The sequence below is a fragment of the Macrobrachium nipponense genome, chromosome 33 (genome assembly GCF_015104395.2).
Source record: "Macrobrachium nipponense isolate FS-2020 chromosome 33, ASM1510439v2, whole genome shotgun sequence".
Classification (NCBI taxonomy): Eukaryota; Metazoa; Arthropoda; class Malacostraca; order Decapoda; family Palaemonidae; genus Macrobrachium; species Macrobrachium nipponense.
In genome coordinates this window covers 5002113-5028319 of record NC_087219.1, presented here as the reverse complement: position 1 = coordinate 5028319, position 26207 = coordinate 5002113, and the positions used below count along the sequence as shown (strand labels likewise).

The 26207-nt window shown below is 43.5% G+C and overlaps 1 protein-coding gene across 1 annotated transcript in view; it reads right to left on the bottom strand.

The window, feature by feature from the left end:
• The window catches only part of LOC135202931 (citron rho-interacting kinase-like), a 220205-nt gene that overhangs the window by 49937 nt on the left and 144061 nt on the right, over window positions 1-26207 (bottom strand). Inside the window, exons 23-26 of the mRNA XM_064232395.1 lie at window positions 22189-22408; window positions 19335-19543; window positions 6859-7000; window positions 6402-6573 (exon numbers count right to left, since the gene is read on the bottom strand). Coding sequence (XP_064088465.1) covers window positions 6402-6573; window positions 6859-7000; window positions 19335-19543; window positions 22189-22408 — 743 coding nt within the window. The remainder of the gene's footprint in view (window positions 1-6401; window positions 6574-6858; window positions 7001-19334; window positions 19544-22188; window positions 22409-26207) is intronic.

The window sequence follows — 26207 nt, the reverse complement described above, 5'->3', positions numbered from 1 at the left end:
GAACATTGTACAGCTCCTTGATCACGATGAAGGGCATGTGGTGAGGAGGTTCGACGGATCAGACTACTGTATGGCATGGAATCTGATGTATATGCTATAGGGATGATATGGCCACAAGACTAGGAAGGTACAGAATCCTTGAAGTGGCAAACAGGCCCCAGACAGGTCCATCCCATAGATTCCTCAAATTCCAGCATTCAGGGAATTGATGGTACCCTCCTGACGTCACAGTAGTACATCTGATAAGACTCCAGTTCTATGCACGACTGAGGGAATAGAAGGCTTGATTGATCTGTCTACAGAAACAGTACGTATTCTTCTTATGATAACAGGAGATATGGGGTAGAAACTTTCTTACATAAAACATTAGACATGTGGTCCTGCCTGAATGGTTACTACAGTCTAAGAGTTCACAAAGGTCAAAAACCATTGGGGTTATGCAAAGAAACTTTCAACTTAAGTGGGCCGGCCGGAACCCCTATATATGGTGGTATAGGGCAAAAAATGCATTCATGAAAAAATTCATGGAGCTTCATATGGCAATTGAGAATATGTATATGAAATATTTCGTCGAAATTCCTCTTACTTTCGTAGTTACAGGGTAATTAGTTAACGTAACTCAATAAGCCTAAAACATTGATCCGTACAAGAAAATGCAATATTTCTTCTATTAGAGTAAATTTTGATAATTATTGTCAAAGAAATTGGGAGAAATGGCATCTGTTGACATTCCCCGAGTCAAGAAGGGAGACTTCAGTTCAGTCAGCTACCAAGTCCAAGTTCAGTGTGAGCACAAACGTCAAGTAGTCTACACATTCGAGTTTTACCTCTGACATTCGCCACTTTTACGTATGTTTATGCATGTTTCGACAAGAATTTCATCATGCCAATGAGGAAAAGACAAGGAAAACATCTTGCTAACATACAGACGAAGAAAAATCACTAAAGTATTATTACAGAATATCATAATATACGCGTAGTTAGTGAAGAGAGAGGGGAGGGTTGCGTACTAGGGGTTGTGTCACACTGTGCCCAAGGCTACGATCTTAGAGCAAAGAGATCTTCATTTATGATAAATAACAAAGTTTTGGTTTTTTAATACCCAAAATGGAATATGAAATTCATAATAATCATGATTTATTAAATTGTCTTTGTAAAAAGAGAGTACACCTTCGAGTTTCACCTCTGACATTCTCTTGCATTTACGTTTGTTTATCTTTGTTTTGGCAAGAATTTCATCATGCCAAAGAGGAAAATACAAGGAAAACATCTCGCTAACATACAGAAGAAGAAAATTCGCTGTAATAAGCCGAGTTAGTGAAGGGGGGAGAGAGAGTTTCGTAGGAAGGAGTGCCCCACCTTGCCTCAAGCAGTGCCCCAGGGCAAAGGGATCATCATTTATGATTAAATTATGATAAATAAAATAGTTTTGGTTTATTAATACACAAAAAAGAAATATACATTCATAATAATCATTAATTATTAACATTGTCTTTATAGAGATACGAAGGAAAACTTTGAACGCCCGTATCTCGAAACTATACTTAATGACCTTCAAAATCTATCTTCTCACTGAGTTTTAAAGCTATAACATTGGAATTTGGTATATAACTCAGAAAGACATTATAGAACAATCAAATAGAGCCCTTTTTTCCAATTTTTGTTCCATCTCCCCCCCCCCCCCCCCCAATTTTATAGGGTTTTATTTTTTTACTATATTGAAAAATTCATATCTAAAAGCAAAAAAAAAAGAACTTTTAGAAAAGAAAAAAAAACTCCCCATTTGGATTTGGAGGTATACATCAGGGTCAAAAAAAATATATATGATAGTACTCCTAGGTCTTAATATTAAATATCCAAGGGATGGAGATAGAATTTGAAAAATTTGGAAAAAATTTTTTTTTGTTTATTTTCGGGTGGATAAATCACCCATGGCAATCACAAAACCGAAGGTCAGGGGCGAAAATCATATGCGGTTTCGAGATGTCCCAAGTCACCTTATTAAGTGGTATGAATATCAAAGCCCTGTCCTTAAAAAATGGCATTAGCCAGCCGGCCCCCCTTAATGAGATAAAAGTGAAGGGTTAGTCTTTCTGTGGAAAATCCCCAGTCCTCAAGAAGGCTCCCCAATCCAGTACCAAAGCATTCAAAAGACATTCATGACTAGGTTTGCGGATGCAGGAAGTTCCTTCCTGAAAAACTATGTTCAGATGGATACACATTTAACGACAAGAGGACTAAGGACTCTAGAGAAACCTTGAGCTGTTATGAGGGCGACACTCAGATCCTCGACTTATGAAGATTTTATCCCATAAGAAGTGCCTAATAAACTTCCCAAGCTGGTGGGGTCAAGGAAGGTGCTTCCCCATCTCCAAAATTCATTTTATCACCATGGAGATTGAATGAAGCAGCTGTCTGATCCGTCTCTATTCACTTTGGGCATGCCTCTCCTGAAGAACATGCTGATTTACAGCCCAAAGAACAAACTAGTAAGACATGTAGAATTGCAGACCACCGTGCAACTAGCTGAAAATTCTGCACACTAAAATACCACAAAGAGGAAACGTGGACTCGCCAATACTGCGTATAGAACTGTACACAAAGGAAAATCTGAAAAGTTATCAAGTTTCAAAATTGCTATAGCTGTAATAATTTGGGCACCATGAGTATACCCTAGACGTACAGAGGTGGCCACCAAGCTCAAAAACAAAAAGGTAATGACAAGCGCTCTAGTGCAGGTGCTGAGCACTCGAATGAAGGCACCAGGCACCAGGGAGTGGCAATAGGAAGTAGCACCATGAGCTCGAGAAAGGATCCAGGTAAAAGGCAAACGGGATTGGTGCCTCTCTTCTACCTTTGTTCCACAAAGCACAATACTGCAAGAGTGCTGTGAGAAGTAGTTTTAAACGCTGACATGAAGCTGAGAACAGTAACTGTCAATATGTAAATCTTCAGCTGATCGAAACGCCAAGAAATTCATCGCTTTTCAAAATGTGGAACACTACATTACACATGACACTTGCGCAGGGGCCACTAATCTTCCATGTCGTTCCAAACACTATGTGTAATACCAAAGGAAGTACTGATACCAGTCAGTTGATTTTACCTGAAACCTTGGAACTGAATGGAAAATTGGAGGCTGCAAAGCAACAAACCTATAATATTCTTCCAATCTCGCTAACATATCATGTACACAGGAGACTAAAGACTCGTCACTAACATTTTAAGCATGAAGATGAGAAATAGGGCATAACTCTTAGACCACCTGAAAACAGTGATTCTCGGCAGAAGGAAAAACTCCAGAATCTGAGAGAAATGACTGAAAAATGACAGGACTCCTCTGGCTCGTGCTTCTTCTGTCAGTCCTGAAAATTAGGTCTTCCAATAATTAGACCAGAATTAGATCCGACTAGCCCCTAAGTGAGGGCAGATAAACGACACTCTTCTATCTCATTTATACGACAAAAATTCCAACCTTGACAGAAGCTTGGGTGACTAGGAAGAAAAAGGAGGGAGCTTCCTTCAGAAATTCCACAACTCTGGCTCAGATGTCTTGACTGGAGGTAGACTTAGACCCTGTTCAATGGGAAATGGCACACCAGACAGGACGACAGCATGATAAAAAAATTCAAACGTCACACCATAGGAGGAACTATCACCAGACACAGTAGGTTAACACCGGGAACCTGAAAGATGTTGCCAGACAGACAGGTAAAAGCGCTTACAACAGAACCTGGCAAAACTGGAAGTTATTGAGCACTAATGGGCACTCAGGAGCTCAGAACTGGACACCAATTGGCGACAACTACTAGAGCAACAAAACTGGGAATTATGTCTTTTCAACAGCAGAGATAAAGCCAAAAAACACCATCGGCATTACTAGTCTACACTAGGATCTATAACTATTCACTTTAGGATCCCATAAGAGACCCTTGCCCACAATGGGGTCCTTATTTTTTTACACTGGGATCTGTAACATAAGAAGTCAGGGCAGGCGGACTTTATGGACTCCTTTGCAATGGTTGTCCATCGAAACCTGCGGGCAACAGGTTCAACTGAGGGGTTACTATCAAGGTGCCCCATTACTGAATAACCACTGGTTCTATGCAATGTAAAAACACAAAACACAAACAATAACTATCCAGGTGCAAACTCCTATGGACCCCATAGACCAACAGTATGCCTCCTCACAGGTTCAGGGGAGTCTGACAGGAACTGGGTTAGTAGATCCGATAGGGCCAGATGGCCACATCCTCCACTACACATCCAGTAAGATGCCTTTCCAGTGGCTGTCTGTTGATACCTGGGACCAGCAACAGGTTCAACTGAGTTGCACGAATCCACAATAGCGCAAACTTTTCATTGGAACCTAACTAATTATCATATGTATTTCACAGAGACACAAATGCAAATGCAACATTTTTGAATCCTGGAGAAACCCTGCATTTTGCTATTAAATGAAAAGGTTGAAAAACATAAATTCAGAACTTTATTAACCAAAAATAAATAGTAATCCTGCAATACATGCCTTGTGGAAATAAAATTCAATACCAAGTTAGTTTCGGTAATGAACGCAATGTTTACATCATTACTCTACGCAATAAGATGGTAGCAAATGCAATGTTTACAGTGCCCCTTCATTTACACGTTTCACATTTCTGCAGTCCACTTTGCAGCAGATTTTTGTGGAATACATTACTCCCTTTTCCATGGGGAATTTTCACTAATTTGCAGATTTTCTTCTATGAACCATATCTCTGAAAATATTACTTTTTTTTTTTTAGTAGAGAAACACTTTCATTCACTAATTACTGTATTTTTTCATATTATTTCTGACTAAATACTGATTTTTATGATAAAAATGATTTACAGCATACTTATATGGTAGTTATGTATCTATTAAGCTCATTCTAGGTTGGGCCCCAGACTGATCATAATAGGTATATGACACTGCAACAAGTCCGACTGAAAGGACAACTGTCCATGGGGAGTCCCCACCGACGTTCCTACAGCCTCCGGTATGACTGCTCCCAGATGCAGTAGCGTACACCAGTGACCATTGCCTAGGAGCAGCAGCGGGGTAAACAGTTTCCTCCTCCACTGCACCATCAACTTTTATGGTCTTCCTTATCCATAAGGACATGCACTGAACCTGCTACACAATTTTTTATTCAAGTCTGGCAAGGGGGTTGGGATCGGAAGAGGGGGAGCTGGGTAAGGAAGCAGGTTGATTAGTTGAAGGACTGGGAAAAGGTGAAAAAGCAGGAGCATGCATGGGATCATTAGGATTATCCACCAAAGACTCAGCAGAATTATCTAAAGTCTTAAACTCGACTTTCTTTGTATCGGCTCTAGTGGCCGCCTCATGGTTCAATGAGAACCAAAAACGTTCCATTTCTTAGTATCCCACATTGCACATTGATTAGATGTCTTGTCAATTGAACATTTTGTCCTTTACATTCAATGCACAAGGCGTGCAAATTATACATCTCCTTAGTCAGTCTGGTACTGCGGCCTTCGCTACAATATCTTATGCTAGTAGCACTAGTGTCAGACATATTGATATGGGAAAATACATCTTGAAACAGTCAAATCCAGGTAATAAGTCATAGTAAAGTAGAATTAATGCTCTCTAACAGAGAACTAGACCAAAACAACAAAGCCGTAGATAGAATAGTACTTCATTAAACAACTCTAAAGGGAAAGGCAATGAAAATCAAAATCTAAGCTGACTGCTCACAAATCAACTTCAGTTGAGAACTGGCAGAAAACAATTGATCTCCTTGCTGAAGTTGTTCCTATCTTACCCCGAAAGTGGGTGGAGCTAGTACCTGCACCGACACTAGCACTACCAAGATTTTCAACATTTTTAAGCTGCCAGTGCGTGAAACTGAGAACAATGTAATTACTTGGCAAGTTACATATATAATAACAGTAATTAGTGAATAACCAGTGTTGCTCTACAAAAAAAGTGATCTAGTGATAATACTTTGAAAAAAATGGTTAAGCTTATGTATACAGTGCAGGGGTAACTTGGTTAGTTATCAAATGTTCTGTAAGACAGGTTTATTTAATTTGTATTAAAGATTTAATTTATACTAAACATTTTATGTATATTTACCTGTTTACATTGATCTCTCCATCAGTTCCTACTATCTTCCTTCATTACTCAAGCCATTAACCTCAAAACATACTATGGTTTCAACTTGCCAAAATATGAAATTTTTAATCAGTTTGTATTTTTCATAACTAAGAAACCTGAGGTCTTTACATAAGGGATTTCTCTAGTGACATACTGGAGTCCGGTGATTAATAGCGCAAGGTTTGGTGGCAATGGGAGATAGCAAATAGGGAAAGGAGATGGGCTTACCCTTCCCCAAGAACAAAATCTAACAACTTACTGTTGGATTTCAAAGCTACTATCTCAGCACGAGCTTTGGTGATTTGTTCATGAAGATTCCTGTTGTTTGACCTTTCCTGCACCAGCAAATCTTCAAGTTCGTGGTACTGATGAGGCATGACATATCCAGTGTTTTCCTTATTTTCCTTTCCAAACAGCTTGCTCTTCATTTTCTGAAAGGTAAATTAAACTGCATAAGCTTCTGGCAATTAAAATCCATGACAAATTCATTTCCACGGGGAATCTTGTGAAAAAATAAAAAATTGTAAAATTGCAAACATTTCTAGCATTACCAAAACACCATCAAATAAATAGCCTTATGGTCTTATGAAAAAAAGTTACAGTACAATAATTCACCCTGCCTTTAAACAAACAAAAATCTAGAAAGGTTTTACGCTGCATCAAACAGCAGCTTCTCATTCTTGAAGCAATGTTAACATTTGTGAATAACAAGTTACCTTCTTCTTCTTTGGATTGTCTATTTTTGTCTGCAAGAAGTCTATGAGCTTGCCCTGCTGATCGATGGTACTCCTCATTTTCAATCGCTCGTCTTCATGAAGTGCCTCAACGTCTGCTTTCAAAGTTTCAACTTCCTCAATCCTAAAAACAAAAGAATTAAATATTTTCATTAATTTTTTTCTTCTTTCTATTCCATTAATCGGATTATATTAGTTCCTTCTATTCTGCCCGAAAGGGAAATTTTATTCCGAGTCCCTCCTCCTTTTCAGTGTAGTTAATCAGGCTAGATAAATGATATTACGGTTATGTTTATTAATATGGATTTTTTATAATAAAATTAATATCAATAATACTAACCTGTATAATTTATCTAGTACCACCCATCCTACCCCACAATCTGCCTATCACAAATAATTTTCAAGGGAAGGTTTTGAAACTGTCAAATGGCAGCATTGCCAACTGGTGGACAGAATAGGCGGTAACAGGGTTGCCAATGTGGTAAATTTTGGTTTTTTAGATACAAGACTGCTGTGGTGTTGTCGATGAAGATTGCTACAACCGACTCTGACAGCTGATCCTGAAAGGAAAGAAGGCCTAGGTACACTGAAGCTACTTCAGAGCCCAGATGTGCACCCCAACCTTGATCAGAGGCGTCTGACCAAAACATTAGGTCCATCGAACTGAAAGAAGAGACATCCCTAACTTGAGGCGATGAACTTGCATTCACCAACAGAGATCCTTTCAACATTGTGGAGAGGAGGTGACTATCGTGTCCTCGGACATGAAATCCCATGACTGGCAACTGAAGGGACCTCATTCTGAAATGCCCTCAGGGAACCAGTTGGATAAGGGATGACAAGTGACCCAGAAGAGTCCTCCAAAGAGACTGGCTGCATTACGGAGGACAGAAATTCTTCAACCAGAATTGGAAGCTTGTCTATCAGTTTCTGAGAGGGAGAAGCCCTCAAAATCTGGGAATTCAAAACAATCCCCTGATAAATCATGATCTGGCAAGGGATTAGATTGAACCTGTCGAAGTTGACACAAATGCCCAATTCGACACAAAGAAGACGGAACTATCTCCCTCGACCGGAGACATTTCTCTAGTCAGCCTGGACAATGGCCGAAACAAAGGGACTTGAACTGGAGAACTCCTGAGTCCGTGAAAAACCGAAGGTAAGGCCTGCTCTTTGGATGGAATGGGATCTGCAGATAAGCATCCTGCAGATCGATGGAAATCATCGAGTCCCCATTCCTGATGGATGAAAGAACAGTCTGAATTACAGTCACCTCTCGTTAAACATGAGGGTTACGTTCCTGGAGAGCTCGCGTTAATTAAAACGCGTTATTTAAACATTTTTCCCATGAGAAAGAACAGTAATAAGGGGAGTTATGTTCCTGGACTTCGGGAACTCCGTACTTTTTTGCTAAGTACAACCAAATAGGATAATAGCAACTTCCATTTGCATGTATTTCAACCATCGTATAGTAAACAATTACCATAGTTACGTTATAAATGACGCTGTGTAGAATAGGACTGATATAATTTTATGTAAGCTTGTATTACGATGAAAGCAAGTGAAAATAGCGAACATAATCCCGTCTTTTTTTTTTACGCAATAATCATGCTCCCAACGCAATCTGTTAATGAAAAAAATAATTTAGTTCACAATGAGACTTATTAAAGTCATATTTTGACTTAAAAATTCGTCATATAATGAAGAATGACCTTGTCTCATATAAGTAAAGTATCTAGATCTTTGTTTATGCTAACTAGAAGCAAGAAAATTCACACAGAATTGAGGTAAATACGGCAAAATAAATTCATATTCGCCATCAGATGATTTCCAAACCAAAACATTGACGGCTATGTTATTATTCTATAAATGCAATAATATGAGAATACCTCATGAAGCCAGAAAGAAACCGTGTTGCCAGAAAGAAACTGTTCTTGGACACTTCTTTCTTGGTCACCCCGGTGCTAACGAAGAGGCTTCGACACTCTTGTCAGCCTTCTGCTCCGTGCCTGGGTCCTGACGGTGAGCGTGCTCAATGGTCTGGACCTTGGCTGCACAATCACCCGTAGGTGACCGTACACTTGGTGACACTCGCAAGCAAGTGGCCAAGATGGTTCCTGGTCTGGAGGCAGAACCTCTGGAGCTGGGAGCAGAGGTACCAGCAGTCGGTACCCCTGCGGTCCCCGTCTTCTTCTTCCCTAGGGAAGGAGAGACAGGCCCCGTTCCCGGAGGAATGGGAGGACCAGCGGAAGACAGCAAACCCAGGCAGCGGAGGAACCATCTCCTTCCGCGGTACGTACGACAGCGGGGCTTGTACTGCAGCCGAAGGGGTTACCGTCATAACAGGTGCGGCGTACCCTGGTGTAGAGAGAGTGATGGTTGTCATCGTCACCACCCCGTGAGTAACTGGGGCCACAGCCAGGTGTTGATTCAGCCCCTGGATACTGGAGTGCCTGGAAGACTCAGCGATCGCCAAACCTGCTGAAGATCTCCCCCCCGCGGAGGTAGATACACCTGGGGAAGCAACACTCGGGTTAATAGGGGGGATTCCTGTTCGCTTAGTGGGGGAAAGATCCCACCCCGAACGGACCGAAGACCCAGAGTACAACTCCAGGTTGGGGTGTCACGCTCCTTCCTCTGCGACAAATCAAGCGAAGAGGCGGAGCGGGACACATCCTCCGAAGGGGAGAGAGCCATCTGCGGGAGTTGGCTAGGAGGGAGGAAGGAAGACGACGTGTCTGTCACCAGAGGTGTCGAGGGAGAGCTTTCCGACGACACCTTGGCGACTTTACGTGGTTTCCTCCTCTTCTCATACAACTCCCACTGCTCCTCCGACCAGGAGACAAAAATCACAAGGTGCGGCCCGAGAGCATTCACGCCCTCGGCACAGCGTACACAAAGAATGAGGGTCCACAACATCACTGGACCGGAATGCCCCACACTTGCGGCCTCCCACTCCAGGGCACACTCTCCGGTTGGATTGGGGCAAGGGGGCAGAAGTAAGCAGCTTAAAGTTGATCATCAACAAAATCTCACAACAGAGGCGGGCAGAGAGGCGAACACACTTCTTCACCCGATGGCGGTCGAAAGCAAAGTGGTATGTTTACCTCCAGTCGGGCGGGACTCCCGACCATCAGACAAGCAGTTACTGCCGAATTACCCTGTTAGTAAATCTTACGACCGGTCCAGCTGGCGCTGAATAGTAATTCCTTATGTAAAGGACCGAGGGTTTGTATTATGTGTCGGAACAAATTATTGGATACAGTTAAGTAATGTATAACTTCTTAAAAGTTTCGTGAGAAAAGATGCATATTCGTTACGTTTGTAATTACATATATGTAGCCACCAGCAGCCAGACATCACTCAATTATGCCGATGTCGGAATGAAGCCGATTCTTGTTTCGTGTCCACTTATTTATTTATTTATTATTTTTTTGTACTGAATTATAAGTCAGAATGGATTGAATCTCCAGAATTGGCTTGTATTAATTACTATACCTTACTCGTAAATGTTGTATAGAGTAGGTTAGGCTACTGTATTCATATGTATACGATATACATACCATGGTATTATGCTAGGCTAGGAGAATACCTGTACTATGTAGGTCAGACGAAAAAGAAAAACAGAGCAAAATCTTTTGCATTGTTAATAAAGTGTTTTGCTTTATTAATAAATACAATACACAAAGTCTTTCGCTTTATTGATAAATAAATAAATAAATACATACAGTGTCTTTGTTTATGTCGATGGCCGTCATCTGCAGAACTGATGTGGGTGATTTGAAAACAACGCTTCGATGCCAATTCGTGTTTAATCAAAATTATCGCATTTTTTAAACATTGAATATTTTCTAGCTGGCGTTAAATCGAAAAGGTGTTAATTGAGAGGTAACTGTATCTCCATCCAGAACTTGGACTTTAGAATGAACTTGTTCAAAGATCTATGATGGGGTGCCAGGCTCCCGATGCCTTTAAAACCACAAACACCCACGAGTAAAATCCTCGAGGAGGAGGAGCTCTCTCTATGGCACCCTCCAAGAGGACCAAAAGTTCCTTCTCCAAGGCTGGACCCCAGATGGAATGAGGGGAAAAACTGGTGAACTCGAGAGGACATTCGGCAAGTGGAGGTCTCAAAATAAAAGAGATCTAGTAACCTACCTTCAGGACCTCCACTACCCAAGCATCCAACACTCTCTCCTGCCAAGCTGACCAATGGCAAGAGGGAAAAGCTCCTACTGCAGTCTCTGGACAAGGTAATGACTCCTACTTCCGAAAATCCTTACGCACAAACAAGGAAGAAGAAGGATCTCCCGGAGGTTGAGCTCTTCCTCTGCCCTTGAATCCATGCCAAGAACCTCTCCTGCATACGAGGCATCAGAAAACTGAGATGATGTACTCGGGAGAAACGAGCCATAAGGAGGAGGTTGTTGGGCTGGAGCAGAAGGTGCAAGTCTGGCACTATAAACTTACACTTACCCCTTGAAGAAATTGGAGGAAAATCCCAAGGAAAAAGCTTGGGAAGAGGCATCTCCATGATGTTCTTTCAAAACCTTAGAAAATACAAACATATCAAAAAGGGAATCAGCAAAAGGAGAAGAGGGTAAAATGATTTCTCTGCATCTCTGAAACAGAAGAGGGTAACTACAACAAATACAGGTTACGCCTTAGAGAAACGAGAAAGGCCTGCATAGAACAGCCAGAATCTTATTACCTAAATGCTTCTCATCCAACCATGAAAATCCCCAAAGAATGGCCACACCAGCAGACCCCACAGGTAGGAAGTTCTACAATTAATGGCACAAAAGCTCGCCTGAGGTTTTTAGTTGGCTAAGACTCCAAGACACAAAAGCTCTGAAACTTCTCAGCAGCTTAGCCTTCAACACTACACTTCTGCATCCCCAGTTGCCCCAGGATCCCTCCAATCCTGGTCTTTTGAAACCTGCAAGCATCTGCCCTGTGTTATTTAAAGAGGTTCCAATGCCTCTGTTATGATGCATGAGGTAGCTGTCAGCTCTTTAGACTAATCTAATGCTTATGTGCATTATTTATATTTTTTCTTATTTTTCATTTTTTTATTTATTTATTTTTATGTAACAGGAGGTAATTTTCGCAGTTACAAAACGAAATAAATCAGTGGGAGAGTAGGATGGCAAGGTGGTAAAAAGGCAGTTAGAACGGATGTAAAGTAGATTATTATTATTAATAGGGTTTAGTTTTTCCAGACATCTGAGTCTTAAGTAGAAGGTTTAAAAGAGGTTGCTGCCGGGGCTGAAGGGATGCTGCAAAATCCCTAAGTATTGCATACTGTGCACTTCAAAAGGTGCACTGCAGGCATTACTCCCCCTACAGAGAGAGAGAGAGAGAGAGAGAGAGAGAGAGAGAGACGAGATAGAGAGAGAGAGAGAGAGAGAGAGAGAGAGAGAGATCTTTCCTGTTATGGCTGCAGCACAAAAATCACAATTTTGAAGTAAATTGTATTTTTCCTAACTATACAAACCTGAGGTCCTTTACATAGGGATATACTTACAGCGCAGCTGGACCGGTCATAAGCTTTCTAACAAGGTAGTTCGATAGTTACTGCTTGTCCAATGGTCGGGAGTCCCGCCCGACTGGAGGGTAAACATTCACTTTGCTTTAGTCCCAGGAACAGAGTGAGGGGTGGCATGAGATGGGACTATGTGTAAAGGACCTCAGGTTTGTATAGTTAGGAAAAATACAATTTACTTCAAAATTATGATTTGTTCCGACACGTAATACAAACCCTCGGTCCTTTACATAGGGAAGACACTTCTTGGTGGGTGGAATCTGAGTCTTGTGAACAGTCTAGTGTTCGTCCGACCTTGGTTCCCTCCCTGATCGTAAGAGCAGAGGGAGGGATCCTAGCCTCTGTCCAACTGATCGGAGTGTGCACTGCGGGATCAGTGGTCAGACCTCTGGGCCAAATTCATAAGAGGGAGGCAAGCGTGCCTCTTATAAATAGCAAGCAAGAACTAGTTCCTATGCAAGAGCCAATATAAAGTCTTGGGTTTGTCTCTCGCTGGCGTCCATTTCCCCCCTTGTTAGGGAACTGGTGGATAAACGCTTCCATCCCTAGCAAAAGGGATGCAATGGAACTCGGTTACGTAGCTTACCCGCATCGATCATCCTCTGCAGCGTGGTGACGACCGCCACCCTCTGCCCGCAGGGAGAGGGAAGAAAAGAGGAGGAAGAGAAGCCAGTCACACACTCATTCACTCATGCAGTCTCACAAGGATGAGATGCTATCTTGTCCAGTCAGGGAGCTGGATAAGTAGAAGGAGGTGAAGGTGGTCTGGTTGGCCCAAACCCCTGCCTTCAGTACCTGTGCCACGGACAAGTTCTTGCGGAATACAAGGGTTGGACCAATACCTCTGATTTCGTGGGCTCTCGGACGAAGGATACTGGTGTCAGCACTCCCATCTGAAGCGTATGCCCTCCGGATTACCTCATGAAGTCAGAACGAAATAGTGTTCTTAGACACTTCTTTCTTGGTAAACCCCGTGCTAACGAAGAGGCGTCGACACTCAGGCCTGAGGTGACGAGTTCTCTTCAGATAGCGCCATAGCGCCCTCACAGGACAAAGCAGCATCTCATCCGCAACATTGTTGGTAAAGTCTTTCAGGGAGGGGATCGTGAAGGACTCGAACCTGTCGTCAGGGACCGAAGGGTTCCGAGTCTTCGCAACGAGGTCCGGGACGAAATCGAGAGTCACAGACCCCAATCCCCTCGAGTGCTTAACTTCGAAGGAAAGACCGTGAAGTTCTCCCACTCTCTTCGCCGATGCCAGGGCCAGCAGGTCTTGGGGGTCAGATCCCTGTCTGACGACTCTCGGAGTGGCTCAAAGGGTCTGCGAGTCAAACTCCTAAGTACGAGAGTCCCATTCCACCCCGGGGGCCTGATTTCCCTGGGTGGGTAATACCTCTCGAAGCTCTTCATTAGGAGCGAAATTCCCATTGGAGTGGAAAGATCGACTCCTCGCAGCTTAAGGACTAGGGCCAGGGCGGCTCTGTAGCCTTTAACTGCGGAGATGGAGAGGAGCTTCTCTCGGCGAAGAAAGACGAGGAAATCCGCTACCTGCTGAAGAATGGCTCTGAGTGGAGAGAGACCCCATCCACGACACCAAGCACAGAAGACGGACTACTTCCCCTGGTACACTGCTGCAGAGGACTGTCTGAGGTACCCTGCCATCTCTGTTGCTGCTCGGTGAGAAAAGCCTCTCGCTCACAAGAGATGGTGGATAACCACCAGCCATGAAGATACAGGGACCGAACTGCTCGGTGGTACCGTTCCATGTGTGGTTGGCACAGGAGGTTGTGCCAGGGGGGAATCTCTTGCGGTGCCTCCGAGAGAAGAGCCAGCAAGTCCGGATCTGCTCACCTTGCGAATCAGACAGAACAGGGGAAAGGTGTAGACAAGGAGATTGTCCAACGGGTGCTGGAACGCGTCCTCTGCAGCTGCCCATGGGTCCGGCACAATGGAGAAGAAAACCTCAAGTTTTCTGTTATGCCAGGTGGCGAACAGATCCACGACTGGACGCCCCCACAGGTCGAAGAGCCTTTCCGCCACGTTTGGGTGAAGCGACCATTTGGTCCTAATCACCTGATTCTGGTGGCTGAGCTTGTCTGCCTCTACATCCCTCTTGCCTGGAATGTATTTGTCTGACAGCTCTACTGAGTGGGCTACGGCCCACTCACTCACCTGCATCATCAACTGGTGTAACGGGAGGGACACTAGGCCCCCGTTTGTTGACATATGCCACTACCGTGGTGTTGTCGCTCATCAACACCACTGAGTGCCCCATCACCCATTCCCGGAACTCTTGGAGTGCAAGGAATGCAGCCTTGAGTTCCAGGGAGTTGATGTGAAGGTGCTTGTCGTGATGGTTCGACACGCCTGCAACCAGCAACTCTTCCAGGTGTACACCCCAACCCTCGGTCGATGCGTCTGAGAACAGACAGCAACATCTCCGGAGGGGGAGTGCACAGGGGCACTCCTATTACGAGGTTCCTGACGTCTAGCCACCAGGCCAGGTCCTCCCTCACTTCCTCCGTGAGAGGAACAAGGAAAGACTGCGGATCTCGTGCCTGTGACCAACACTCCTTTAGTCTCCACTGGAGAGACCACAGGTGACGAAGCCCGTGAGGGACTAACTTCTCCAGTGATGACAGGTGACCAATCACAACTTGCCACTGCTGAGCTGACTATTACCGTCGAGACAGGAACCGTCTGGCTGCCTCCTTGAACCTGCTGATCCACAAGCCTGTGGGGAAGACACGTGCTGCTACCATGTCGATCAGCATGCCCAGGTACTTTATCTTCTGCTTGGGCTCGAGATCTAACTTCTCAAAGTTCACCACGATCCCTAGATCACGGCAAAGTTGAGGAGTTGATCCCTGTCCTGTAGCAATTGCGAGCGAGAGCTTGCCAGGACCAGCCAATCGTCGAGATACCTCAAGAGACGTATCCTGACCGAATGGTCCCAAGCCGACACCAGAGTGAACACTCGCGTGAACACCTGTGGGGCAGTAGAGAGACCGAAACAAAGTTCCCTGAATTGGTACACCGTCCCGTCGAGGATGAAGCGGAGATACTTCCTGGAGGACTGATGGATGGGTATTTGAAAATACGCATCCTTCAAGTCTACCAAAAGCATGAAGTCATTCTCCCTGATGGAGTCGAGCACTGTGCATGCCGTTTCCATTGTGAACAGAGACTGGCGAACGAATCGGTTCAAGGGAGAGAGATCCATCACCGGTCACCAACCCCCTGATGACTTCTCCACTAGGAGTCAACTGTAAAAGCCCAGCGACTGATCTCATACGACCTCCACAGCTCCCTTGCTCAGCATGGACTTGAATTCTTCCCGAAGCATTATGTCCCTGGCAGAACCGGGAACGTATGTCTGAAGGTGGACCGGGTTTGAAGTGAGGGGTGGCCGCGACTTGAAGGGTAGTAGATATCCTTCCCGAAGGACATCCACTACCCAGGTCTCGGCTCCGTAGCGCTGCCAAGTTGCCCAATGGCTCGCCAGGCACCCCCCACTTCCGACAGCAGGTGAGGGGGAACGCCGTCCCTAGTGTTTCCCCTTCTTCGACTTCCGCTTGGCAGAACCCCCAAAGGAGTGGGAGGTCTGGGAGGAGGGCTGATGCTCACTCCTCGAAGCAGAAGTCAAAGGCTGGGTCTTTCCTCTAGACCTCGAAGCAGCTGATGTTTTAGAAGAAGAAGAGCTAGCCAAGCTCTGAGGCTTGGCCGCAGTTGCTCGAGGCTCCTCAGAAGCCTTTGAGACTGCCTGGTGAACCAAGCGGTCACTGTCAGTGCGCTGCTGTTCCACTGCAGCATCCACCATCCCTCCAGGGAAGAGAGAGGCAGAACCCAGCAACGGTCCGTTCCGCAGACCCATCGTTATCTCACGACCAGCCGCCCTGGTCACCCGAGCGAGGACTGCGTCCTGACGTCTCAGAACCAGGTTGGCCCATAGTTGGCTGTCTGGTGAGCAAGGTAGGAAATGGCCCTACCTCCAGACTGAGTCTCCTAAACGCAGAGTCTCCTTCAGGAGAGATGGGTCCTGAGGAGGCTGCAACTCTGGACACCGTGAGGGACCACAGGTCCAGCCAGGAGACTGCTTAGAAGGCTGCCATGGCAGTCGCTTCCAGGGCCGATGCCTCTTGCTGTGAGAATCAGAGGTTCTCTGCCGGCAGGTGATGGAGAGGCACCCCCGGAGTTAGCCTAGCTATCTCTGGGGTAACCTGCTTTGTCGGCAACGGGTCCTCCAAAGGGATGTAGAAGCGCCACTGATGGGGTAGAGGAGAGGGAAGCAGCTTGTTCGACCTGCTCGACCCAAGCGAGCCCTCCTCTCCGGAGACGAGAGTTCACCTGGTCTAGCACACCATCGGCCTAGGAAGATCGGGGCAAACCCACTGTGGTCCTGGGTTCCTTCTTAGGACCCCAGAACGACTCCAACCTCGAAGGAGGTTCGGAGGGCGGAAGCACCGATCCTTCCCTAAGGTCGTTGTGCTGACAAATCAGCACAATGACCTCCGCAAACGACCTCTGGATCTCGGGAGTGATAGTGTCATGAGGTGATAGACCGTCAAATCCATCCAGGCCGGTCAGCTCTCGAGACCATCCTCCTTCAGCAGGGAGAACCCCGTCAGACCCCTCGTGGCCTCTTTCAACCACTCAGGGGTACGACCTGCTTGGTCCCAAGACCGTGCCAGGCTCGTAGGCTCTCGTGGCGGGAACGTGCGGAGCATGCTCCTCACGGTCACTCCTAATCGCCTCACTCCTCCCTGATGCTCCCGCCCTGTCTACCAGCAGAGGCAGTGGGCTGGGAGGACTGCAGGCGATCGCCAACCCGCTGTGGCGACCGACTGCAGGTCTAGAAGAGTCAGGAGAGCTGCTACCAGTCAAGCGATCCGTCCGGTCCCGGTGAGTGTGTGCACCGTCCTCTCGACACGTCACGGTACCTGGCCCAGCCAAGACTGGGCCTGGTGACCAGGGGGACCTCTTCCTGGCCTCGGCACGCGATCGGTCTGGTGGGACCGCCGTGTCAGCCCTGGGAACCAGGGGATCGCTGCGAGAGCGATTGCCGGCCTGGCGAGTCACCTGAGCGACTCCCACCAGTCTTCCGCTGCGTGCCTGGGTCCTGGCGGCAAGCAGGCTCAGCCGCCTGGACCCTGGCTGCACAATCACCGGAAGGTGACCGTGCACTCGGTGACGTTCGCAAGCGAGCGACAAAGACAGATCCTGGTGCAGAGGTGGAACCTCTAGAACCAGGAGACGAGGTACCAGCGGTAGCTGGTGCCCCTACGGTCCCAGTCTTCTTCCCTGGGGAAGGAGAGACGGGCCTTGTTCCCAAAGGAACAGGAGGACCTGCGGAGGACCCACCTGTCCCACCGGAGTGGGACAGACCTTTAAAAGTCTCTGTGCGAGACTTCTGGGGGGTGGGAGGCAATCTTCTTCCTCGGCTGTGGGGCCTTGGAAGTCAAAGGGGAAGAGGCGGCAGCAGACGACGACACCTTCCTCTTCTTGGACCTCTTCTTCGTCAGCTTCCTCAGGACTACTGTCAGATCCTCCATCCAGGACGGAGCTGGGGCAGTTGAGGTAGCAAAACGGCCCAGCTGCACCTGTTCGGAAGGACCTGCGGCGGGAGCAGGAACTGGTACTGGAACTTGTGGCCAGTCGAGCGGTGAGCTCTTCGGGCACTCAAAAATCAGGGGCTAGGGCAAGGACAGCAAACCCAGGTGGTGGGGCCAACTCCTCTCACAGCACAAACGACAGTGGGGCCTGCACAGCAGCTGATGGTGTCACCGTCGTCACGTGCTGCGTGTACACCAGGTGTGGTGGTGCAGCATACCCAGGTGTAGAGATGGTTGTAGTTGTACACGTCACCGGGCCATGGGTTACAGGAGCAGCCAGGTGGTACAGCAGCCCCTGAATGCTGGGAGTGCCCGAAAGGCCCAGAGAGCGCCAGACCTGCTCGAGGTCTCCACCCACGGCAGCAGTCACACTTGAGGAGGCAAGAGTTGGGTTAGTGGGGGAGGTTCCCACCCCGAGCGAACAGAAGGCCCCGAGTACAATTCCACGTCGGGGTGCTGCGCTCCTTCCTCTGCGCTCGACAGGTTGAACGACAAGGCGGAATGCGACACGTCACCCGGAGGGGAAAGCCATACGAGAGAGCTGACTAGGAGGGAGGAAAGAGGAAGATGCGTCCGTAACCAGAGGTGTCACCGGAGAGCTTTCCAACGACCCTTTGGCCAGCGTACGCACCTTCCTCCTCCCCTCGTAGCGCTCTCACTGCTCTTCCGATCAAGACTCGGCCCAAGAGCACTCACACCCTCAGCACCGAGTACACAATGAATGGGGGTCCACATGTTCGGTGGACCTAGAAGCCTCACAATGATGGCCCTCCACACACAGGCATAATCTTCGGTTGGTTAGGGGCGGGGGTGGAGGCATGGGCAGTGGGGGGAGGGGGGGGGGGGCTTCTCAGTCAAAACATATAACCAATTTCCAGACACACATTCAAGTATTATTACAAGACAAAAATTCAATGAAAAATAAAAATGTTCAAATTATTATTGGAGATTGTTAGTTGGATATTCACTAAAACAATGTGGAATAGCTTGCCTAGTGCAGCTGTAGAATCTCCTCAACTCCATAATTTAAGGCAGGAGCAAATCAAATTCCTGCTCTCTGCTGATGTCTCCTGAATTTCAAGTGTATTGGTCTTATTTTTTATTACCACACATTTATCTATACCTCCTCCTATAACCTGTCTCTCTTTGAAGGCTGATCTCCCTTAGGAGAAGCCCTCTTGGGCGATAGTCAGTTGACTCTGTCCATAAGGGTTTTTAGCTCAAGATTTAAAGAAAATAAATAAGATGCACAAAATGACAGCAAAAGAAAAAAACTACAACCTTGGTTAAATATAAAATTACCTTTTCTTAAAACCCTCAGCTTTGCATATGGCTTCCTCTAGTCCCTCTGTCAAATTGAAATTGGACTCTTTGAGGGTGTGAATGTGCTTAATGTGGCCTTCGCTCTCCTCCTTAAGTCTTTCGTACTGGCCGTGAAGTACAGACAGATCTCTCTCAAGACTTCGTTGACTCAGCAGGGCAGCTTCCAGATCTCTATCCAAACCTTCAACCTTGAGGGGGAGAAAAAAAAAAATAAATAAATAAAAAGTCAAATTCGGTATATCTGCAGACAAAAAATTCTTAAGTGTTCTTAACCCTCTAACGCCTAAGCGGTAAAAAAAAAAATTGTCTCCCGTGTGCCGGAGGTATTTCAGAGTGAGCGCAGAAGCGGAAAAAATATCTTTTTCAAAAAATCACAGCGCGCTTAGTTTTCAAGATTAAGAGTTCATTTTTGGCTCCTTTTTTTGTCATCGGCTGAAGTTTAGTATGCAACCATCAGAAATGAAAAAAATTATCATTATCATATATAAATAATGCGATATATGATAGCGCAAAAACGAAATTTCATATATAATTGTATTCAAATCGCGCTGTGCGCAAAACGGTTAAAGGTAACAAGTTACTTTTTTTCGTTGTAATGTACACTAAATTGCGATCATTTTGGTATATAACACATTGTAAAACAATAAAAGCAACACACAGAAAATATTATCACAAAATAATGCATGAATTCGTAACGCGCGGACGTAAACAAATATTTTTTTCAAATATTCACCATAAATCTAAATATTGTCCTAGAGACTTCCAATTTCTTTCAAAATGAAGAAAAATGATTGAATATTACTATACTGTAAGAGTATTAGCTTACAATTGCAGTTTTCGCCCATATCTGATGAGTTAAAGTTGACCGAATGTCGAATTTTTTTATATATATATTATTTATATGCAATAATTTCGGAAATAAGAAAAGCTACAACCTTCAAATATTTTTTGTTTTATTTTACATGAAATTCTGCACATTTTCATATATAAAACTCTATGAAATGCCTAATATGAAACGGAGCAAATATTCCGAGAATGGTACGTACGCATTTCGGAGATTTGTGGCGGAGAATCCGCGAGCGGAGGGAAGGAAAGATTTTCTTTTAAATTCACCATAAATCTAAATATTTTGCTAGAGACTTCGAATTTGTTTCAAGATGAAGATAAATGACTGAATATTACTAGACTGTAAGAGTTTTAGCTTACAATTGCGTTTTTCGACCATTTCGGTAGAGTCAAAGTTGACCGAACGTGGTTTTTTTCTATTTATCATGATTTATATGCAAATATTTCAAAAATGAGAAAAGCTGCAACCTTCAATTATTTATTGTTGTATTCTACATAAAATTGTGCACATTTTCATATATAAAACTTTATGTAATGGCTAATTTAAAATGGTGCAAACATTACCACAATCGCACATATGATTTTTTCGGAAGAGTTACCATGCGGACGTAAAGAAAATGTTATTTTTTTCATAAATTCACCATAAATCGAAATATTGTGCTAGAGACTTCCAATTTGTTGCAAAATTAAGGTAAATGCTTGAATATTACTAGAATATAAGCGTTTTAGCTTACAATTGCGTTTTTCGACCATTTCGGTAGAGTCAAAGTTGACCTAAGGTTGAAATTTTGGCAATTATCGTTATTTATATGAAAATATCTCAAAACTGATAAAAGCTACAACCATGAGTTGTTTTTAATTGTATTGTGCATGAAATTGCGCACATTTCCATATATAAAACTTTATATAACAGCTAATTTTAAAATGGTGCAAACATTGCCACAATCGCATGTATGATTTTTTTCAGAAGAGTTACCGCGTGGACGTAAGGAAAAAGTTTTTTCATAAATTCACCATAAATCAGAATATTGTGCTAGAGACTTCCAATTAGTTGCAAAATTAAGGTAAATGATTGAATATTACTAAAATATAAGAGTTTTAGCTTACAATTGCGTTTTTCGACCATTTCGGTAGAGTCAAAGTTGACCTAAGGTTGAAATTTTGGCAATTATCGTTATTTATATGAAAATATCTCAAAACTGATAAAAGCTACAATCATGAGTATTTTATTGTTGTATTTAACATAAAAATGCGCACATTTTCATATATAATACTTCATGTAACGGCTAATTTACAATGGTACAAAAATTATGTCAAAGTGACGAAATAATTTCCTAGATGTGTCACAGATACTTTTTAGTGCGATAAGAAAGAAATTCGCGCTTGCGCGCCTGCGTAACGATTGTAAACAAAACAACACCTTTATCCGTGAACTCCCAGCATCCCCCAAGGCGCGTGATTCAAAAGTTTTAGGCTGGTAGGCCTATAAGTATTTTTCCGCGAATTTTTAAAAAAAACTTTTGTATGTTGACGTAAAATACGTCCAGTCGGCACTCGAGACACAAAAAATGTCGACGTAAAATATGTCCAGTCGGCACCCGAGACACAAAAAATGTCGACGTAAAATACGTCCAGTCGGCACCTGAGACACAAAAAATGTCGACGTAAAATACGTCCAGTCGGCGTTTAAGGGTTAACAGCACTGCATATTTTACTGGTTTGCTGTACATTTCAATGCCTCTACTGCATAATGTAAGATAAAAATGAACAGAAGTTACAGTCACAAAATTATCCCAACTTTGATAATTATCATAAATCAATAACCAAATACAACTACAATATTGTTAAATTACTTAGGTACTAAAAATTGCCAAGGAGGAACTGTTTACTAAAATATAAAAATGCTAACCATAAAGTTAATTTAAAAAATTAAATTGTGTACATAGTTTTTAGTTCAATGACAACAAATACTTCTGGTTATATTTACTTGCTCATGAAGTTCTGTATTGGTATTTGTGTACTCCTTCAACTGCTCGTTTAGCTGAAGAATCTGCTCATTGTGTTCCTCATCAATGGATGCTATTCGAGCTTCCAAGTCTTTCACTTTCTTCTCTTGGAAGAACTTGAGTGACTTTTCTTCATTAACACTGCATTTAGCTGCTTTAACCTCAGACTTCAATTTCTCTATTTCTTCTTGAAGTTTGGCTCTAAACGATAAGTAAAATAGAAAATCAAAGATTGTTTTTTTATAATTTGTAAGACCAAGCCTCTTGTAGAACTTTAAAACCTCAGGCAAGCATAGAAATAGAAAGAGCAAGCCATTGTCCAGAGTGAATGACCCACTGCTATTTGTTATGCTATCTAATGTCATTCTAAGTTTTAGTTTACAAGCTACAAAATAAAACCCAATCAAGGTTTGGGAGGGGAGTACAGGCAGTCCCCAGTGATCGGCAGACTCGGTTTTAAGGCAATTGTCTAGTGCCATAAAATTAGCAATTTATGGCCATAATGGGCAAAGTTTCCATTATCGGTGCCATAAAGTGCTAATAATAGTGTTATGGCGCCATAACATATCTAAAGGAGGCACCATTAACCAGTTACAAGCATCGCTTTGTTTCATTTAATAGCGGTTTTCACTTAACAGCATACCACCGAGAACGGAACCCCCGACGATAACTGGGGACTGCCTGTACTTGAAAATCTATGAGTCTTGCAGCAGCTTAAGTATAATTTCCAAAATTGATACATTCATACAGTGCACGGACCTATTTGACTTATGATGAACTCCTAATGCTATCATTAAATGGCAGAAATATACCCTTAAGATATTATTATCAGGGTTATTGTGTGTGCTTGATATCAAACAGATTTTTCCACAAAAATTAAATTTTTATAATAAAATTAGGTTTTATATACTTAGCTAATGATTATGCTGGCACAGCATCCTAAATTCAAAATTCACAGTAATGACTGTTGTAAAGCTAGGTTTGACAGGTCCCATCCACTGCAACAGGAGCCTGGAATAACCTGAACTAGAAAAGGTGGCTAACACTGAAACAATGCTTATCACTTCCTTACCTAGTAAGAGAGCCACAGCAGGTGATTACTGCCTCTGGTTGGTGCCCATCTTTACCTGTGGTGGTGCAGCAGTGTGCCAAGAGTCACCTCTACATCAGTGGGAGTCTTGCAATGGAGGGTATGCCTAATAACTACCAAAATATAATACGTACAAGAAAAAATTTTGCCCTTGCACTGGGCGCAGTACCACAACAACAAACCAGAAAACAACACCTGTCACCACCCCTTACACAATAAAAGAAATCACCACCCATCCAACCAACTGATAGGTACTCCAGGTACAAAGTAACCCCCAGGTTCTTCAAAACAAATTCGACATCCTTACAACAAGGCAAAGACACAGAAAAGAGACAGTGTCTCTCCTATGCCTCTTCCCCAATACCATACCAGCCACTGCCAATGGACCAAGGATAATGCAGTTTTCAAATATTGTTTCCACTTCTTTTAAATAATGAGACATGAAGATTAACATGCAGCTCCAATAAGTCGCCTGGAGAATTGCTGAGAGGAATAAGTTGTGTGAGGGCGAGAGAGGTGGCCTTTGCTCTGACTTCATGAGTTTTAAATTAGATCAAGGGAAGTGTTTTCCTGGATCCATGAATGTGCTTTGGAGTTCAGGTCTCTAATGAAGAACAATAGGGCATTCTTTAAAAGAGGGCAAGAAAGATTCTTGATAGAACACCAGAGGTTATAGGAAGGTCCTCTGATCTCGGTCCTATGCAAATAGTACTTCAGGGCTCTGACTGGGCAAAGAACCCTCTCCTCTCCATCTGGGCCCAAAATATCCATTAAATTCTTGATATGGAAGGAGTGAGGCCATGGTTTAGCAGGATCCTCATTCTTAGCCAAGAAACTCAAGAGGCTAGAAAGGAGGGCCTGTAAGCACTTAAGGACCACATCCAAGTACCAAGAAACCAAATTAGACTACTTCTACTTAAGAGGTATCAAAAGACTTAATGAGATCATTAAGATCCTGATTAGATGAAAGATCCAAACTTTTGTGTAATGAAAACTGAGGAAAGTATCGCTCGGTATCCTTTAATGGTGGGCACAGAAGGGCTTTTAGAAGTTTCACATACAAGAGAAAATTTGCAATCTGGGCTAAAGATACCTCAGAAGACAAGCTGTGATGTCTGAGGCACCATCGACAAAACACTCCTCACTTTGATAAACACTGCAAATAGACAGGCGCCTACACTTTGCTATAGCCTCTGCAGCTGTTCTTGAAAAACCTTTCTCTCTGACAAGTTTCCTGACAGTCTGAAGCCTGTCAGAAGAAGAATGGATAACCCTTGGTGGTACCTCCTGAAGTGTGACTGTCAAGTATGCATGGCCTTTGGGGAAATCTACCAGAAGACATAGAAGGTTCGGGAACCATTCCTTCTTGGGCCAGAATGAAGCAAAGAGTATCATAGAAAAATTGTGATGAGACACAAACTTGTTTAGTACTTCCCTTACTAAGCTGAAGGGAGGGAAGGCATTGAGGTCCAGACTCAACCAATCTAACAGCCATGGGATTAGGGGCTGGAGAGAAGAAGAGGTAGCAAACTAGTCTATGGAGGGCTTGCCCCACATTTTCCACAGGTCAACGCAAATCCTGTTGTCCAGGGTCCATTTGGTAGGAAGGACCTGCTTACGACAGCTCAGCTCATCAGCCTGGATATTTAATTTCCCTTGAATGAAATGAATGACCAAAGTCTATTAATTCTAGTGGGTCCAAAGAACACCAGCCCAAAGAAGTTCCTTTGCAGTCTGGCAGAGGGAAAATGAATGAGTGGCCCCCCTCTTTCTTAACCCTCTTACGCCTAAGCCCTAAAAACCAAAACGTCTCCCGTATGCCAAGGCGGGTTTGGAGTGAGCGCGGAAGCGGAAAAAAATAATTTTTCCAAAAAATCACAGCGCGCTTAGTTTTCAAGATTAAGAGTTCATTTTTGGCTCCTTTTTTTTGTCATTGCCTGAAGTTTAGTATGCAACCATCAGAAATGAAAAAAAATATCATTATCATATATAAATAATGCGATATATGGTAGTGACAAAAAAAATTCATACATAATTGTATTCAAATCGAGCTGTGCGAAAAACGGTTAAAGCTAAAGAGTTACTTTTTTTTCGTTGTATTGTACACTAAATTGCAATCATGTTGATATAAAACACATTGTAAAACAATCAAAGGAACACAGAAAAAATATTATCACAAAATGATGCATGAATTCGTAACACGCGGACGTAAAAAAAGGTTCTTTTCAAAAATTCACCATAAATCTAAATATTGTTCTAGAGACTTCCAATTTGTTTCAAAATGAAGACAAATGATTGAATATTACAATACTGTAAGAGTTTTAGCTTAGAATTGCAGTTTTTGACCATTTTGGATGAGTTAAAGTTGACCGAATGTTGAAATTTTTATATATATTTTTTTATATGCAAATATTGCAAAAATGAGAAAAGCTACACCCTTCAAATATTTTTATTTGTATTCTTCATGAATTTGCGCACATTTTCATTTATGAAACTCTATAAAACGCCTAATATGAAAAGGAACAAATATTAGGAGAATGCGACGTACGCATTTCGGAGATTTGTGGCCGTGAATCTGTGCGCAGAGGGAAAGAAGTTTTTTTTTTTTAAATTCACCATAAATCTAAATATTGTGCTAGACACTTTGAATTTGTTTCAAAATGAAGATAAATGACTGTATATTACTAGATTGTAAGAGTTTTAGCTTAAAATTGCATTTTTTTACTATTTCGGTAGAGTCAAAGTTGACCGAACGTGGTTTTTTTTCTATTTATCATGATTTATATGCAAATATTTCAAAAAAGATAAAAGCTACAACCTTCAATCCTTTTTGTTGTATTCTACATGAAATTGCGCACATGTTCATATATAAAACTTTATGTAACAGCTAATTGTAAATGGTGCAAACAT